Source organism: Phacochoerus africanus, chromosome 15 (genome assembly GCF_016906955.1).
Source record: "Phacochoerus africanus isolate WHEZ1 chromosome 15, ROS_Pafr_v1, whole genome shotgun sequence".
Lineage (NCBI taxonomy): Eukaryota > Metazoa > Chordata > Mammalia > Artiodactyla > Suidae > Phacochoerus > Phacochoerus africanus.
In genome coordinates this window covers 136,738,753-136,754,987 of record NC_062558.1, presented here as the reverse complement: position 1 = coordinate 136,754,987, position 16,235 = coordinate 136,738,753, and the positions used below count along the sequence as shown (strand labels likewise).

The 16,235-nt window shown below is 51.7% G+C and overlaps 2 protein-coding genes across 3 annotated transcripts in view; one reads left to right on the top strand and one right to left on the bottom strand.

The window, feature by feature from the left end:
- DOCK1 (dedicator of cytokinesis 1) overlaps nucleotides 1-16,235 on the bottom strand; it is a 535,081-nt gene that overhangs the window by 275,323 nt on the left and 243,523 nt on the right. The gene's annotated exons all lie outside the window — the stretch shown is intronic.
- Nucleotides 1,035-16,235, top strand: part of INSYN2A (inhibitory synaptic factor 2A) — a 40,008-nt gene continuing 24,807 nt past the window's right edge. Inside the window, exon 1 of the mRNA XM_047760281.1 lies at nucleotides 1,035-2,212. Within this exon, the coding sequence (XP_047616237.1) occupies nucleotides 1,035-2,212 (1,178 nt within the window). The remainder of the gene's footprint in view (nucleotides 2,213-16,235) is intronic.

Genomic DNA, 16,235 nt, shown 5'->3' with positions numbered 1-16,235 from the left:
CAGCTGTGAAGCTGCCTAATAAGTGAAGGCATTTTCCCCACTGGTATCCCCCAGAGCAATCACTGGCCACCTGCATCTTTTTAGTTGCATTTAATAATTCAGCCCAAGATGAATTTGCATGATTAACATAAAGCCTTGTGATTTTATTTTCTTTCAGGATTTAAATCCTGAAACAACCACCATTGTGTTCATTTGCCGAGGTTGGGATCAAAACACAAAACTTGATTCTGGAATGAATAAATTCTTGGGGGGGGGGGAAGTATTTCCAAACCACTCTCTGCAGAATCAAAGAAAAGAGTTGCTAACACAGACTTTGTAGATGCAGGGAAAGCCATGTCCTTCCCAAGGCTGGAATGAACCCATCAGAAGCCAGCCATGCGGCAGAGATTTAGCCCTCATGATTTTCCCATAAGGCAGCACGGCCCACGGTCCCCCGCCCCACCATCCCACAGCAACCACAGTGGCTGCCATCAGTAGCGTTCCTTCAGTTCCTCATTGGAGGGCTCTCCACGTTTATCTGATCCGGAGCTAGAATCCCCAGTACGTCTTTAGGAGGAAAGAGCAGTTCTCTGGGATTCTAATTACAGATTAATCACATCATCCTCCAAAAAAACAGCAAAAACCCCAAACGAGAAAGTTGCATTTGGAAAAACCATCTGCCTAAGAAGAGGAGCCCGTGTGTGAGAGACGAGGCCCAAAGCGGAAACGGCAGCAGGGTTGGGTCGCTTGATGAATAGCGTAAAACAGGTTTGTCTAATGGGGAAACATGCATTCCTATCAAAAGGAAAACAAGTGTATCCCACATGGAGAGGGAGGCAAGCTTTCATATCTGAGAAGCATTTCAAGCTGTGCCTGCCAGCGATTCGCTGCCTGTCTGATTTTCCTGAGCATAAAGGGCCACCTCACCTGTTTAAAAATAATTAGGGAGCAGGCAGTAGTCACGGCGGGCCAAAAGCTGGCACTGCCCCGCCTCTGCGTGTGCGTTGCTGTTCCACTGACACACGTCTGTTGCTGTTTCTGAATATGCAGGAACCATGGTTAGTAAGGAAACCAGCAAATGCGTACTCACAACGACGGCGACTGAAGTGGAGCCCGCTGCCTGCCTGGCCCTGGAGATGAGATATGCCCTGGATCCCAACCGGCAGATTAAAAAGCGGAATAAAGCCCTGCAGGTGCGCTTTAAGGATATCTGCGAGGCGCAGAACGAGCAGCGGGACACGCAGCTCGCCTCGGGGCAGCTGGGCGACAAGCGGGAGGCCAAGCCCGCGTCCTACCGGGCCGCCTACCGCAAGTACATGACCGTGCCCGCTCGGAGGTCCATCCCCAACGTCACCAAGAGCACGGGCGTGCAAACCTCACCGGACCTGAAGAAGTGTTACCAGACGTTCCCGCTGGACCGCAAAAAAGGAACGCTCAAGGGCATCGCAGGCGCCGACGCCTTCAAAAGCCAAAACAACGGGTTTGTGATAGATGCGAAAGCGAAGCGTGAGGAGGGGCCGGGGGAGGAGGCGCGGTGGGGCGCCGGCCGGGTTCAGAAGACCACGGCCTTGGTCTTCCACTCCGACGAGCACGTGAACGCGCTGGACCAGCCGGCCGGGCTCAACTGCGCGGACACCTGCCCAAGCCCGGAGCCGCGCAGCCCCCGAGACGCCCCTCCCCGGAACGCCACCCGGCCTCCGTCCCAAGAGCCCCACGACCAGCCCCACGGGAAAGCGAAGCACGACGGCGCCAGCCCGGACACCGAGGAGCCCGCTCCGCCCGCCCACGGGAGGGTGTTTAAGACGGAGGTGGCCGCCGTTTACGCCCCCAGCGCCAAGGCCCCCCAGCGGGCCCTGTCGCATTCTGCCCCCTCCAGCGAGTGGTCCCTCTGCCCCGCGGCAGACCAGGAGCGGAGGCGGGCCGCACAGGCCAACGGGCTCCAGGCCCCGCCGGGCAGCGCCCTGGCCTGCGCCCCCCTGACGCAGTGCCTGTCCCCGGAATGTAGCGAAGCGCCCCTGCAGACTCAGGCCCCGCCGGGGCAGGAGCCCCAGCCTGGTCCGCCAGCGCTCGCGGTGGGCGACGAATGCCAACAAATCGTGCCTCCCACGGAAGTGGTCGACCTGAAAGCACAGCTGCAGATGATGGAGAACTTGATCAGTTCGAGCCAAGAAACCATCAAAGTGCTCCTGGGGGTCATTCAGGAGCTGGAAAAAGGAGAGGCCCATCGCGAAGGGTATGTATGCTCACGCCTTTCTTACGACCTTCTGCGCGGGCTCTTCACCCTGGGGGGGGGGGGAAGGGCGGGGCGCAGATCGGGAGCCCCCAAGCCCAGATCCGTCATGAGAACTACAGCCAACATTTCTGCCAACAGGCTTACGGTCTGAGCACAGGGCAAGTTCAGAGGGGTCGCAGGTTATTTTATGATGCTAGACCTTACCCATCCTCACCTGCGGGACTGCCTTGCCGGTCGGCATGCAGGTGCCTGGCCTGGAATTCAGCCCCTGTCTTCTGAGTGAATGGATGGACCTTTCGCTTTTGCTCTCCCAGGCCTAAAGCTTTATGATATCGATGAGGCATAACAGGTATGCCCATCCAGGATATCTGTTCTAAATAAGCAGCTCCTTGCTTCTCAAGGAATCATATTTTGGAAGAGACAGGACATTTGGATGGCGTTTTGAAAAGTACATGCTGACTCGTTTAGGCTAAATAATTGGAATAGCATTGATATTCAGGACTGTGCAAGGACTTCTGTTTTATACAATAGACAATATGTTTTCCATTCCTTCCTGGGAACTCAGAGAAGCCAGGTCCATCCTTAGACAAACCCTGTCTGTATGTGCTTAGGAGACAGATGACTTTCCCCACGAGCTGCCCTGTGTGTCCAGATGGGCCGTGGAGAGAGTGATAACAGCCAGAACTGTCTGCCCTTGATAACAGATCGCTGAACTTGTTTCCCATGCTTTGAACTTGAAATTGTGCAGCAGCAATTGTAACAACAAATGACCTAAAGGTAGGACACTGGTCTTGAGCCCCTCATGGAAGGAAAGGCAGGCAGTGCGCTAGGCTGATACAGATCCGCCAGCCCGGCTCTGGTCCCACGCTGCTCCAGTGTTACGACTCACTGGCTTTGTCTGGACTGCCCGGCCTTCTCTTTCCCATTCTCCCCGGAAACTGTCTGGATTCCTCCAGCCCATGATCTGGAGGTGGCCTCTAAGGTAGTGCCCTGTTGTCTCGCAGGACCAGCACTCTCCACCCTTCACGCTGTGAGCGTCTATCCCTGGTCAACTGAGCTGGCAGCGAGTGCGATGATTAGCCAAGAAATGCATTGTCAGGGCAGCAAACCACCAGCGCACAGCGCTGCTGTGGTTGAGTTGCAGTGTGTTTGCATATCGCAAACAAGGGAGAGGAAATAACCTCTGCGTGTTCCCAGGCAGGCGGTGAGACCTTTGGCCTGGCCCCAGAGGCAAGGCGCCCAGTGCAGGTTCTGCCCTTGGCGTCTGGCTTCGTGCAGGTGGCCCAGTTAATTCTCAACGACCTCCCACCTCCTATGGCCTAGCATGTTTATTTACAGCCAAGAGCATTAAGCCGGCAGAGTTGCTAACCAGTGGTAAACTAACCTAAGTAACCTAACAGGATAGAATGTGTTCAAAAGGCTTTGTGCAATCTGGGGTTGCCATCTCCATTTGCATCCCATCTCCATCATTTAGACTTGAATGTGTATGTAACCCACACGGCCACACACCAGGGTAGGTCTCTAAGGGATTTGTTCATCAGGAGATCACACTCCCACGGAGATGCATTAAAAGCCCCAACAGGGACCAGTCACTGACTCTGATGCAGCTGGTGGGGACTTAAACCAGAAAAATGGAAAGGTAACATCACCAAATGGGAAATAAGATTCAACAAACGGCAGAAAACCCAATGCATACGCTAAATAACATGCATCGCACAGGGTGCGTGTGCCGGAACAAACACTTGCACGGTTGAACGCCCACAAACACCCCAGGACAGAAGAACCATATGATGCACGTAGCTTCCCCCTTACGCTGTTAGAGCAAGGGCAGAGATTCGGCCTTAAATGGGGTCAGATCTTCTGAGTTCTCTTGAGAGTCTATCAGTCTACGAAATGGTGTTGTGTTTCCTAAGACGGGTCTGGATGGGACTTCCAGCTCTGAGGATTTGGCCAAGGGCTACAGTTCTCTGTCACCCTGCAGACGGTGACCTTCTAATGCACTAAGTCCACAGCCACGTGCAGTGTGAACGGGTTGGTGTCTGTTGGTATCCTGAGAGTTGCTTGCTGCTCAGTGGTGCTGGAATCTGGGGGGACACTGAGCAGCCGCGTGTCTGAGTCCCACTTAATGAATACCCCCCCATACACTCTCAGCACACAGGCTGCCACCAACTGTGGTTCCTACAAGCCCTGAACTGTGGCCACTCATGGCTACTGAAATTCCAACTCAAATGAACTGTGACTGAAAATTCCATTCTCTGGTCACACTGGCAACACTGCAGGTGCCCCAGAGCCACACGTGGTGACTGGCCCCCACCCAAGAGGGAAAACATTCCCATCATCACAAAAAGGCCTTCGCCCCAGCATCCCCCAAACAAGGTACAGTGCCTGGCTCCTAACCATTTGAGGAGTGGGCACCACAGATCAAGGCAAAGGATGACAATTTAGAATCCTCTCTGGTCCAGTTGTTATCTGCACAGGACAAGTCCGCAGTGGAAAGGCAGGACCGTAGGTGGGGGAAGAACCCCCTCGTCTCATCCTAAGAGTCTGCATGGCCACCTCCCTCTCTGAGCTCTCTGAACTCAGATAAGTGAGCCAAATGGTTTCAAATTCCCAGGTCCCCTTGAAGGTGACCCCTCTTGCTCAATGCCCAGGGTCATCAGTGTGCCCCAAATGCAAATTTCTCGTACCCTTTTCCATGTCAGAATGTAGGAGGCGACAGCAACTCCCGAGGTGGACAGATAAGAAGCAAGCTCCCTCTCCATCCGTTTCTCGGGTGCCGGGGTCCAGCACAGGGTGGGAGAGTGGGGGAGAGATGCGTGGGGACATCTCTAACAACTGGCTCTTGAGCGACGGGGGTAGTAGCATTTGCTGGTTTCCATGGTGTAAATACTGCTGCCGTGGCCAAGACCAACCAGCTCGCAAAAATCCTGAAAACTGACCGCTCTGTTCCGTGGTGCTGAAGGGCATAAGGGAGGTCCGTCACTTTAAAGGGGAGATTCTCAGGAGAATTTTAGGTACTCCCTCTAAGCCAAGAAGTGTTCAGTTAGCGGTGCGTCTCCTGGTGGAAAAGAGGAAACCCCACTCTCCTCTATGCAGATGACTAAGCAGGACAAGGAGCTTCATGACCAAGTTACACTATCGATGGGGGTTCCTGGGAAAACACTCCTAGGCCATGGCCCACGGAGAACGCTCAGAACCTGCGTGCAATCCATTTCTCTCCCTACCCTCCACCTAAGTAACACGGAAGGGCCTGCTTTGCATAGAATTTTTATCTGCATTAGGAAGAATCTTAGCCAGGGCAGTCACCCCGTGTGCACTGCAGAGCTCGCGACTTTGCAACCAAGTGACAAAATGCTGCCCCCAGATGCACGAGGCACTGCAGGCCTGTGCCAGGCCTGGTGAGGCCATGGGCTTCCTCCTGTGGGTGATGCCAGGACGGAGTGAAGGGAGGCAGTGCTCACTGAACTTGGCTAGTGTGGCCACAGGCAAACTCTACGGAATGTGTAACTTTAGCAGAACGTCTTTTCACCGTCGAGGTTGTTTGTGCAAACGCACCATCGTGTTCGTACATGCCCCGCTTTAGCGACTTCGCCAGGCAGGCTCTTTGCAGGAGGTCTTACTCTGTTCATCGAACTTTCCACATCCCCAACCACAGCCATCTTCAGTAGCTTCCACGTTATTTTTCATAAGAGACTCTTTCATTACTGTTGTTTGCTTCTATGGGTTCTTGAAAGGCCTCAGAGAGGAAGGTGTCAGCTTAGGCAAGTGACTTAATCTCAATGAGCTTCCATTTCATCTTCTATTAAACACGGATGACAGAAGCTTAGTGATGGTGTCTGCGGAGGTCTGAGCCATAACCAGCACACAGTGGGCGCTGCATAAAGGACTTGGGTCAATGTGGCATTTTCCTGGGCCGTGCTCTGTGCTGGGGAGATGTGCAGAACCTCTTCAGCATCGGGCCTTTTCAGTCCTTATAAAACGTCCAGGCGGTTCACTAAAAATCGCTCATTCTAGGCAGTGCAGGTGGCACTGGATGCCTCTGCCTGCGTGAATGCCAAGAATTATCCTGCTTCTTTCAAAGCTCTCAGCATTATTCTTGTCTCTTCCCAAGAAGTTCAGGGTCGCACAGGCTCTCTAAATAAGCCACTCCTGTAGCCGCTGAAGGCTGAGAACCGGGCGAATGGGGCACCGATTTTAAAAACCCAACCAACGCTTGCCAAGACTGGCGCTGCAGTGCTCAGGCGGGCACTCTCACCGGCTACCAAGAGGTGGCACCTCAGCTGGGAGACTTGCTCCTAAGACGCTGGCACCCCACATGTTTAGTGTCTCCAGGGGTTCAGTGGCTGGTGACAGCCCAAGGGCACTCTGCTCTTCAGAGAAGACCTGCCACCAATCTGCGCCAGCCGTCGAGCACGACGGCGGGACCTGCCGTTGCCCAGACATGGGTTCTTGCATTGGCGGGGTCTCTCCTGCGTAAGCCAGGTGCTGCCTGCAGGGGTGGGTGTGTGGGGACGGGGGTGAAGCAGTGGACCCTTAAATGTCACCAACAGGCCAAGATGCAATGAAGCTCAGAGGGCTTTGTCCTGAGTCAGAGCAAGTGCCAGACCATCACGTAGGAGGTGAATAACGAAGCAGCCGGGCAGGCCTGTTGCTTGCAGCAAGGGTTAGAATCCCCGTGACTCAGCTTCCCCTTCACGGCCTCCCATTCAGCCTCACCGAGCAAGGGATTTCTCCACGGCAGGGGGGCCTGCTCTCCTGGGTCCAGGACCCACAGTGAGAGGGAAAACAGATAAGCCGAGGACATCGCCCTGAGGTCAGGGGCCCTTTAAGGGGTTCGCGCCCGGCAGCTCTGCAGACCGAGGAGGCAGGAATGCGGATGTGAAGGACAGCAAGGGGTTAACAGACCCAGCATAGAATCCTGGATGAGCGCTTGCTCAGCTTTGCTTTTCCTTTTAATTTCCCTGGAAAAAAGGATAAAAAAAGGAGGCAGCCTCCCAATGTGTTCGGGTGTGTGTGTGGCACGTAGAATTAGCGACGAGAGCCTGGGCCCGCAGGGTCTGTATTTACCAAACACCTCGGGGTCAGCTGCCAGGGCGGCAGACAGCAGCACACGTTTCCTGCCAAGGGCCAGCTAGTCTGCGGCTGCGGGGCCGTGCGGTATCTGCTCAGGGGATTCAGACCTGCCCCTTCCTCCCGAACACAGACCAACTCCACACACACACACACACAAACACACGGGAGAGCATCGCCATGGTCACGTGAAGCTTTACAAAAACAGCGCCTGGACTGTGGGCCAGGCTTCGCCAGTGCCTGCAACATGGCCTTGTTCGTAGAGTGACCACAGCGACTCACCTAGAAGCCAGAGCACAGTGTGGGCGGGCACAGGACCCTTGCAGATGGGACTGCCCCCTAGATGTGTGTCATTCATTCGTGGGTACCTGAGGCTTCTCCCAGGACCTTCCTAAGGGCTGGGCACTGTGCCAGGCAAGGAGAGGATGCAAGACCAGGAATTCAGGTCCCTTCAGAAGAGCGCAGGTCACTGACACTCCACACAGGCCTAACTTAACGGTCCACCAGCCTCTGCGACCTTCAAGAGTCAGACGCGCGTGTGTGTATGTGTGAGATACACGCATCTCTCACACATGCGTTCGTACATGCCGTGAAAAGGGCCTCACTCTCCCAACCAGTGGCAATAAGAGGTCACCACACACACCCGCTAACCCACTGGATGAGCTTCCCCTGGACCCCGATGCTAGCTGGGCAGACGCTGCATCCTCCCTCTACCTTAGGTCCTTATGCCGCCAAATCCCTCAGAAGCAGGCACTCTTCAGAGGGACCTGTCAGGGGATGAGCAGTCTCTCCAAATTTTCTCTAATTATCCAGGCCCAAACAGAATAAATTCTGCATGGCAATTACAGAGGAAGCATAAGGGGACAATTTCATTTGTTTAAGTCACAGAGCTGAAAGAACCCCGAAGGAAAACCGAGCACCACTGAGCAAGCCAGGGCCTCAGCCGGGGAGTCACGGAGGCCCCAGTGTGAGGCGTGGGAGCCTGACAGCGAGAAGAGCCCCCGGCAGAGCCCAGGTGGGGGCGGGGGAGGCGCAGGGAGGGGTCGCCGGCTCAAGTTGGCTGCTGGCCCTCTAGAAGGAGGCTGGGTGGCTTCTTGCCAAAACCCACCCATTTGATGCAGACTGATGTCTTCCCCCTGGTGAGCCAGAATGGCCTGATCTCAAAGCGGGGTGGGGGGTGCCTCTGGGGTGCAGCCAAGGGTCCCCGTGGACATCTCTGGACTATCGCACGCTGTCTCCCCGGTGGCAGCATCACAGAGAGGAGGGCTCCGGAGCCAGAGGGGGAGCAGCCCTGGGCAGGGAGCTGAGATTCGCAAAGAAAGGCTCTCCTCCTGCCAAAGGCTCGCCTGCCCCTTTGCTCCCTATTTGAACGGGAGGGAGATGTCAGCACTTCATTTTCTAATGTTCTCGATACATCAGTTTCGGTGTCTCGGCACATTGGCTGCAACACCAAACGTCTTACCATGTTCCAGCCAGCGGACTGAGGTGGCCTCCGGCTCACGTGGTTTTTCCATCATTTGTGGGGAGCAACCGGGGCCTCTGCAGCCAGCAGGTCCTGAGCTGGCAACTCTGCCTGGCCCTCTGCTCTCCCTGCGCTCAGGGCCAGTTATCAGCCCCTCCAGCCTCTCAGCTTCTGCCCCTGACAAGGAGCGCTAAGAAGCCGCCTCCTGGCTTCTCTGAGAGAGAAAATGCCGAGGGCCAGGCTCTCAGCCCCGGGCCCCACGTGCAGGCAGAGTTACATCCTACTGAGAAGCAGGCTTCCGGGCACTCAAACGCGGGGAGGCGATGCAGGGGGACAGGCGAGAACCCCTTCTGAGAGCTTGACTGTGCCAGCAGGTTTCTTTCCAAAGATCAGGGGGCTTGAGCAGGACAGGCCAGAGTCACCAAGCCATGGACTTGTTTTCAGAGGTGTGTGTAGCACTGGGCAAGTTCACTGGGGTCCCGGCCAAGGCCAATGATGTGGAGTCAGGAAACGCGGGTCGGGTCCCAGCTCATCCCAGCCCCACCCCTCTAGTTAAAGGTTCCCACGTGAAAGGACCATCCACACAGGACGAGGGACCTCAAAGCTCCCTTCTGATCTGAGAACAACCCTCCAGAGATGCCCCAGACGTATCATTTCAGCCACTGCTGTAATAGAGACGCAGGAGTTGAGAGAGAGAGAACACGGCCGTCTCTGCGGATGCTGCCAGAAATGGCGCAGAGTGGTCCCGTGGGTCTGTCTTCTTTCTCCACCTGAGACTTCATCCATCCCTTATCTCCTGGACCGCTGCACATGCTAGAGCTGGCCTCTGTCCTTCTAGCTTGCAATCCCTTGAATAGTTTTCAGGGAAACCCCTCCCCCCCCCTTTATTTTTGGAACTAATGGCTTTTATATATTTGTGATGAAATATTCATATTCTAAAGTCCGAGGATGAGTTATGCTTTATGACTTTGAAACAGAAGCACACGTCAGCTTCTCACTAGCATTCTCTTCATGTGATACCTCGGGCTGTGGTGAAACTCTTCTGGAGCTTAAATGTATATAACGTTGTTGATACTATTTTTAAGTTCTTAAACAATACCAAGCCATTCCATCCTTAACATGAAAAAAATGAAGCAAATATATTTGTGAGGATATAAAACACATTCCCAGTTCTTGCTTTGGGCTTCATGTAGGTATCACACATACTTGAAAATGTAATTTAAATAATCTTCCTGTGCAGAATGCCAAAATAGATTTCAAATACCTCCCTAGCCTTTTAAGTTGGTAGGTGAATAAGAGCCTCACCACTGAGCCACTAGGCAATTCAGACACCCCATTTGTAGATAAAATGAGCAGTTCAAGGCATGACATGAACGTTTATGGAATTTATGGATTTGTGTCCCAGAATTCGGATTTTTTTTTAAAAGAGAGATGAAATCCAAGTTCTACGTTTCAAATATATATTTTTTAAAATCCCATGCAATCTCTGCTAAGCTAGGCAAAAATGGTCCGAGCTTCATTTCCCATCAACTGGGGGACAGTTCCAGTGAAATGAGGGTCCCTGGGCAGAGCACCCCCAAACCTCATCCACTGGAGCCCCTGCAATAGGGTGGCCATTCTGCATGGTCTTATTTCATCCCCCAGGTAACACCATGAGGTAGGAATCCTTTGCACAGGGAAACTAATGCTTGGATGTGTTAAGTGTTAAGGAACATTCCCAAGGTCAAAAGAGTCGTGAGACATGGTGAAAACAGAACTCCCATCTACACCCGCCAGGTTCCAACACCATCCTCTCCCTCCTCCGAAAATGGGAAGCGGGGCTGTTTGTGCAGATCTGAAAAGCGGGCACTCGTGGCTACCGCAGTCCTTTTACCTGAAAGGGTCAAGATGCTCTTGCACCCAGACCCAGCAAGGTCCCTGTGAGTTTCTGTCCTGGAGAAAGCATACTTCTAACGCTTTATGCGAACAGACATCCCCTTTGAAGGGATCCCAGCAATGAGGTACGGTTTTACGAATTTGCAATCAGTAAGAGGAAGCCCCTCGGTGAGGTACTTTCAGAAAAAACAAAGCTACAGATCTGGACTTCAGGACCAACGTCGTGGGGAAACAACATCAAGGCTCTGGTGTGCTGCCACGTACGGGGCTCCTCAAGTGACGGCCACCTGCCCCCCAGCCTCTCCCTTCATCAAATTTAGGTCCAAATGCATGTGAACAAACACTAAAGGAAAATTGTCACCACACCGTAAAAACAAGCAAACTTGTGTTTTAATAGCCAGATCTGATCAGACATTTATGAGAAATGAGTTCCTCCAGGTAAAGACAGTCTAAAAATGGGCATATTTGGACTGAAAATGGAGTAAAAATTTTTCCCCAGTATCTCATGATTTATAGCACTAGGCGATCTCTCTAGATAAAAGTCTCTTAACTGGGCATCAAGAATTTTATAAATGATGACACCAAAACTTAAAGATTTTAATCTTCAGCTACGAGAGCGTTGAAGTATTTGTTTAAAAAACAAGAGCAAAGTTGGGCTTCTGAAACAAAGCTAAACAGCTTCACCAAGAACAAGTACTGAAGGAAAACTGTTAGCCAATCTACTTTAAAAAAAAAAAAACACATCAGGAGTTCCCGTCATAGCACAGTGGTTGGCGAATCCAACTGGGAACCATGAGGTTGCAGGTTCGATCCCTGGCCTCACTCACCGGGTTAAGGATCCAGTGTGGCCGTGAGCTGTGGAGGGGGTCACAGACGCAGCTCAGATTCCATGTTGCTGTGGCTGTGGCACTGGCTGGCAGCTGTAGTTCCGATTAGACCCCTAGCCTGGGAACCTCCACATGCCGCAGGTGCGGCCCTGGAAAAAAGACAAAAAGACAAAAAAAAAATACATCAAAAGAAATTATAAATCAAATATAAAAGCTCTGTGGTTATTTACCATTGGAACCACTGCCCAACATACAAACATTAATACTTTCAAATTAAAACCTCTATACTGTAGCTGGCAGCCCAGAAGGAAAATTTGTTTTAATACAATATTCTCACATTCCTATTTTCATTCTCGTTTGGTAGCCAGTGCCACCAAAATTCATTTTCATTAATTTTCAATAAATTATAGCTTAAGCTTTCTCTCTCCTCCAGGCAACAAGTTAATCAACTCAACCTCAGCTCAGCCCTAAAAAGTTGCTTTCTTTATTAATAGCTACTCCTGGTGCCCTCTGGGGCCAGTGATTTTTTTTTTTTTTTGGTCATTATTGTCATCATTTTGCAACGTAGTATCTCCTTGATTTCAGGAACATAGGAAAGAAAGGGTAAGCTTTGCCCAGTTTGGAACATAACCAGGCAGCCTGCATGAGAAATAATAATTACCATCTGCCCCAATTTTTAGATAGTATGATTGTATATTATGGAAACAGGATTAGAAAACACGAGAGCGAAAAGTCTTGCCCTAAGAATAGTGTTCATCTCTGTGTCTCTGGCCAAACCTGCATGTATGTCTGACGGCAACGATAATGATGACTAGGCCACGGTAGGTGTATATTCCCTCTTCTTGTGCACGCACGGCCCCGTGTAGAGGGAACGAAGCAGGGAGCTGGACCAGGGCCTGGGGAGAGGCAGGGACAACGAGAGGCAATGCCGCAGCAGAGGCAGGCGGCTGAGGGAGAAAGCAAGGGAGGCCAGCTGGCCTGTGCTGACCCCAGGGGACGAGAGGCCTTGTGGCCTTGAGTCTGTACGCTGCGGCCATGCGGCCCCACCCACCACCATCGCTGTTTCACTTTAATTCTTTGCAATGCAAACAAGCACGAAAAGCTTCCCTCACAGCCAGCGCCTCCCCAGAATTATAGTGTCACCACACGTGGGGAGCTGCTAGGCCAATAAAAGTTAATTTGTCAACGGCACCTAAAGGAAACCAACCAGTACATTATTAATAGGGTGCTGCTGACTGCAGCTCGTTCACCAGGATGGCTTCCGGGATAAAGAAATGGCATTTCCTGGGGGTGAAGGGGGGCCGCTGGTTTGGGCGCAGACGAAGGCCATTTATTTTAATAACTGAGTGCGGGAAACAGCAGGTGACTGACCTTTTCCACTTGTTTGGGGAAATTCGAGATGGGATAAGGGTAATCCTTTTAGATGAATGTTTTCACCGGATCCAGCAGGGAACATCACAGACCTGGCCGTCCTGCTCTTTTCAGAAGTACTTAAGGGCAGGGTTAATGCAGCAGAAAACTCAGGCAGAGTCATTCCTTCCTTCCTTCATTCATTCATGCGCCGGCTCATTATTCCAAAAGTGTTTCTTGAGTCTTCACTGCACGTCTCATCCCGATGTGAGCACTAAACATTCATCAGGGGACAAATAGGAATCTCTGCCCTCAGGGTGCAGACACTCCAGCAGGGGAGAGAAACGCAAAGCAAAATCAGAACGCAAACCTACAGCACGTGCCATGGGATACGGGTGTGGAGACGTTTCCAGCAGGGAAGGAAGGCAGGGCATGAAAGAACCAGGCGACTACGAAGCCCACCTCCAGCCCTGCTTCGCCGAAGGCACCAGACCACAGACTGGGATTGAGAAGACGGATGAAGCATGAAGCTGCGGAGCCACCAGATGCTCTCGGATGGCGGGAGAAAGACCCCTCTACTGGACGTCATCAGTATCTGCTATGGAAAGGTCTGTAAGAGAGCCTCACAGGGTGCTCAGCACCTGCCAGAGGCCGTGCTGGGCTGCCCACGAGACAACAGAAGAGCTGAGCCAGACCAAGGACCTGTGTCTGAATGAGCACAGAAACCGCCCCTACGAAGGAGGGCTGCTTCTCCAGGTTAGACGGCTCACTCCCTTAACACGCTGGCAGTGCCTTCGTCTTGGAAACGCGTGTCCTCTAGATCTTACACGTCTGAAGGGCAAGGTCCGTGCTTTATTCATCTAAGCACCTGCTCCCCAGCAGAAGGCCAGGCTCAGCGCTAGCTCACAGGAAGCATCCCGTGAACGGAACAGACAAGAACAGTGAAAACCAATTAGTTATTCTGGCTCATTTAGAGCAAAATGCCTGAATCGGGTCTCTGATTAGAACAATACGTAGAAATAACCAGGATTACTGACAAATATCCTGATGAGTTTAATCAGCACACACAGGACTTGCATGTGGAGCTGGTTCTTCAAGGGACCATGTCTCAATTCCTGGAAAAAATTAAGTAAGGGTGGAGTTCCCATTGTGCCTCAGCGGAAAAGAAGCCAACTAGAATCTCTGAGGATTGAGGTTCAATCCCTGACCTCGCTCAGTGGGTTAAGGAGCTGCTACAGCACTGAGCTGTGGTGTAGGTCACAGATGCAGCTGGGATCTCACGTGGCTGTGGCTGTGGCTGTGGTGTAGGCCAGCAGCTGCAGCTCCAATTCAACCCCTGGCCTGGAAACTTCCACATGCCACAGGATCGGCCCTAAAAAAAAAAGTGGGGGGCGGGCGGCGTAAGGGTAAGACAAATGGGAAGAAAGATCCAGCTCAACCTACAAAGGGGCTGTGCTCTAAAACCTAATTTTAAGGTATTTTGTCTGGACCTCAGCACAATTCCAGCAAGCCAAAATCAAATATGATGGTGGGCTTCCCAGGCTGGCCCTCACATTTCTGCCAGCTGTCCTGAGACTCAACAAGAGAACGGTGTGAAATCTGACAGCCATGTTTGTAGAGGGATTATTCCTTCTAACGTGGGACACCAACAGGAGATCCCCCTTCACGGTGGCAACTAGCACAGTTGTATCTTATACAAGAGATGTTTGGAACACAGACATTCCAGTGCAGGAAGAGCACACGAGTGTGTGTGTGTGGAAGTGAAGTCTCTACTGGACTCCGGTCGCAAGAAGAGCTTCCTCCAAAAACATGACCTCGGTCAGCGGAGGAAACCAGGGTTCGTGGGACTGGCCTTACGGCCTCTGACCCCCCATCTACAGACAAAGGAACACAGGAGAATAGCCAGGGTCATACGATAAAGTGACCGCTGGCCAAAAGTCTCTCAATACACGTAATGTGGCCATTAGAGCGCGGAAGCGCTAATGCAGCACGGCTCTACCATTCAAGGTACTGCAGAGAAAATGCGGAAGTGAGCCTTTTAGTTTTATAGAAAGGTCAAGTTGGAGCTGCCAAATTCCACTGGAGCAGACATCAAACCAACTCTCATAGGTCGACTGAAACAAAGTTACCTTCCCAATTAATTTTCTTTTTCTTTCTTTTTTTTTTTTTTTTGGTCTTTTTAGGGCCATACCTGCAGCATATGGAGGTTCTCAGACTAAGGGTTGAATCCACAGCCACAGCATGCTGGGATCCAGGCCGTGTCTGCGACCTACACATCACAGCTCACGGCAACACCAGATCCTTAACCCACAAAGCAAGGCTGGGGATCGAACCTGCATCCTCATGGATACTAGTTGGGTTCATTACCACTGAGCCATGACAGGAGCTCCCCAATTAGTTTTACCATTCATTAGCTCTTTCATCCAGCATCCCATGCAAGCCAGATGTTGGTGAGCAAACAACGACGAAGACATGACCCGCCAAGATGCTGCGAAGGGACAGGAGTTCTGGTAGCGGCAAGTCATGGAGAGCTGGCCAGAGGGCCCTGGCAGCGCAGGAGGTCATGCAGAATTCTAAGAAGGCTCCAAACAACCAGCCCACATAGACATCCCTAAGGCAGACGAGAGCGGGAGTGGTGCACAGAGCCGGGGGCCACTGCTAGTCTGTGGTCTTTAAAACACAACCTCAGTTTTGAAAACGCACACACCGCTTTGTTGGCTTGGGGATTCCAGACCACGAATAAACACAGGACTGCCCAGCCTCAATCTGCCACTGGCTGCAATGGGCTCTCCTCTGCTACTGGAAAAAGGAACCTGCTCATGCCATCACCGGGAAACGTCAGTGCTGCCCTTCTTTATTAACCGTTGGGTGTTCTTGCCTCTGTTAAGAAAATTGACTGCATATATATATTTTAACAAATTGTACCTAGACGTTCCCTCGATCCTGGCATTTGATAACTCAAGTGAATGAAACAGACATAGTTGAGTTTCTATGAATATATGGAGAGAGACGAAATTCCCTTTAACTACGGTAGAGGAAACAAGTACGGTTGCGGGACATAATCTGGCAGATTCCTAGTGAGAACTTGGACGTAGGAACAAGCCAAACTGCCACCAGAGGTGGCTTTACAACACCGGAGGGGGTCGCTGAAAACAGCTGAGTCTGACTATTTTTGAAATTTAATTTCCCCCAACAAAAATAGTGGAATCACTTTATGCGTCTAATTAATGTCACTTTGAGACTATTAAGTGGAAAAGCCCTTTAAGATGCTGACATAAATGATGGCTCAGTTATCAAGAAGGGACAGCTGGAGCACAAACCTGGGCTAGATTGTGGAAGAAAAAAAGTAATGTTTTTTTGGCACCCAATGAGGAAGCTGAAAGAACAAGAGAGATGAAAATTAAGAGGATAAATTAAACAAATGCATAAAATGATCGCT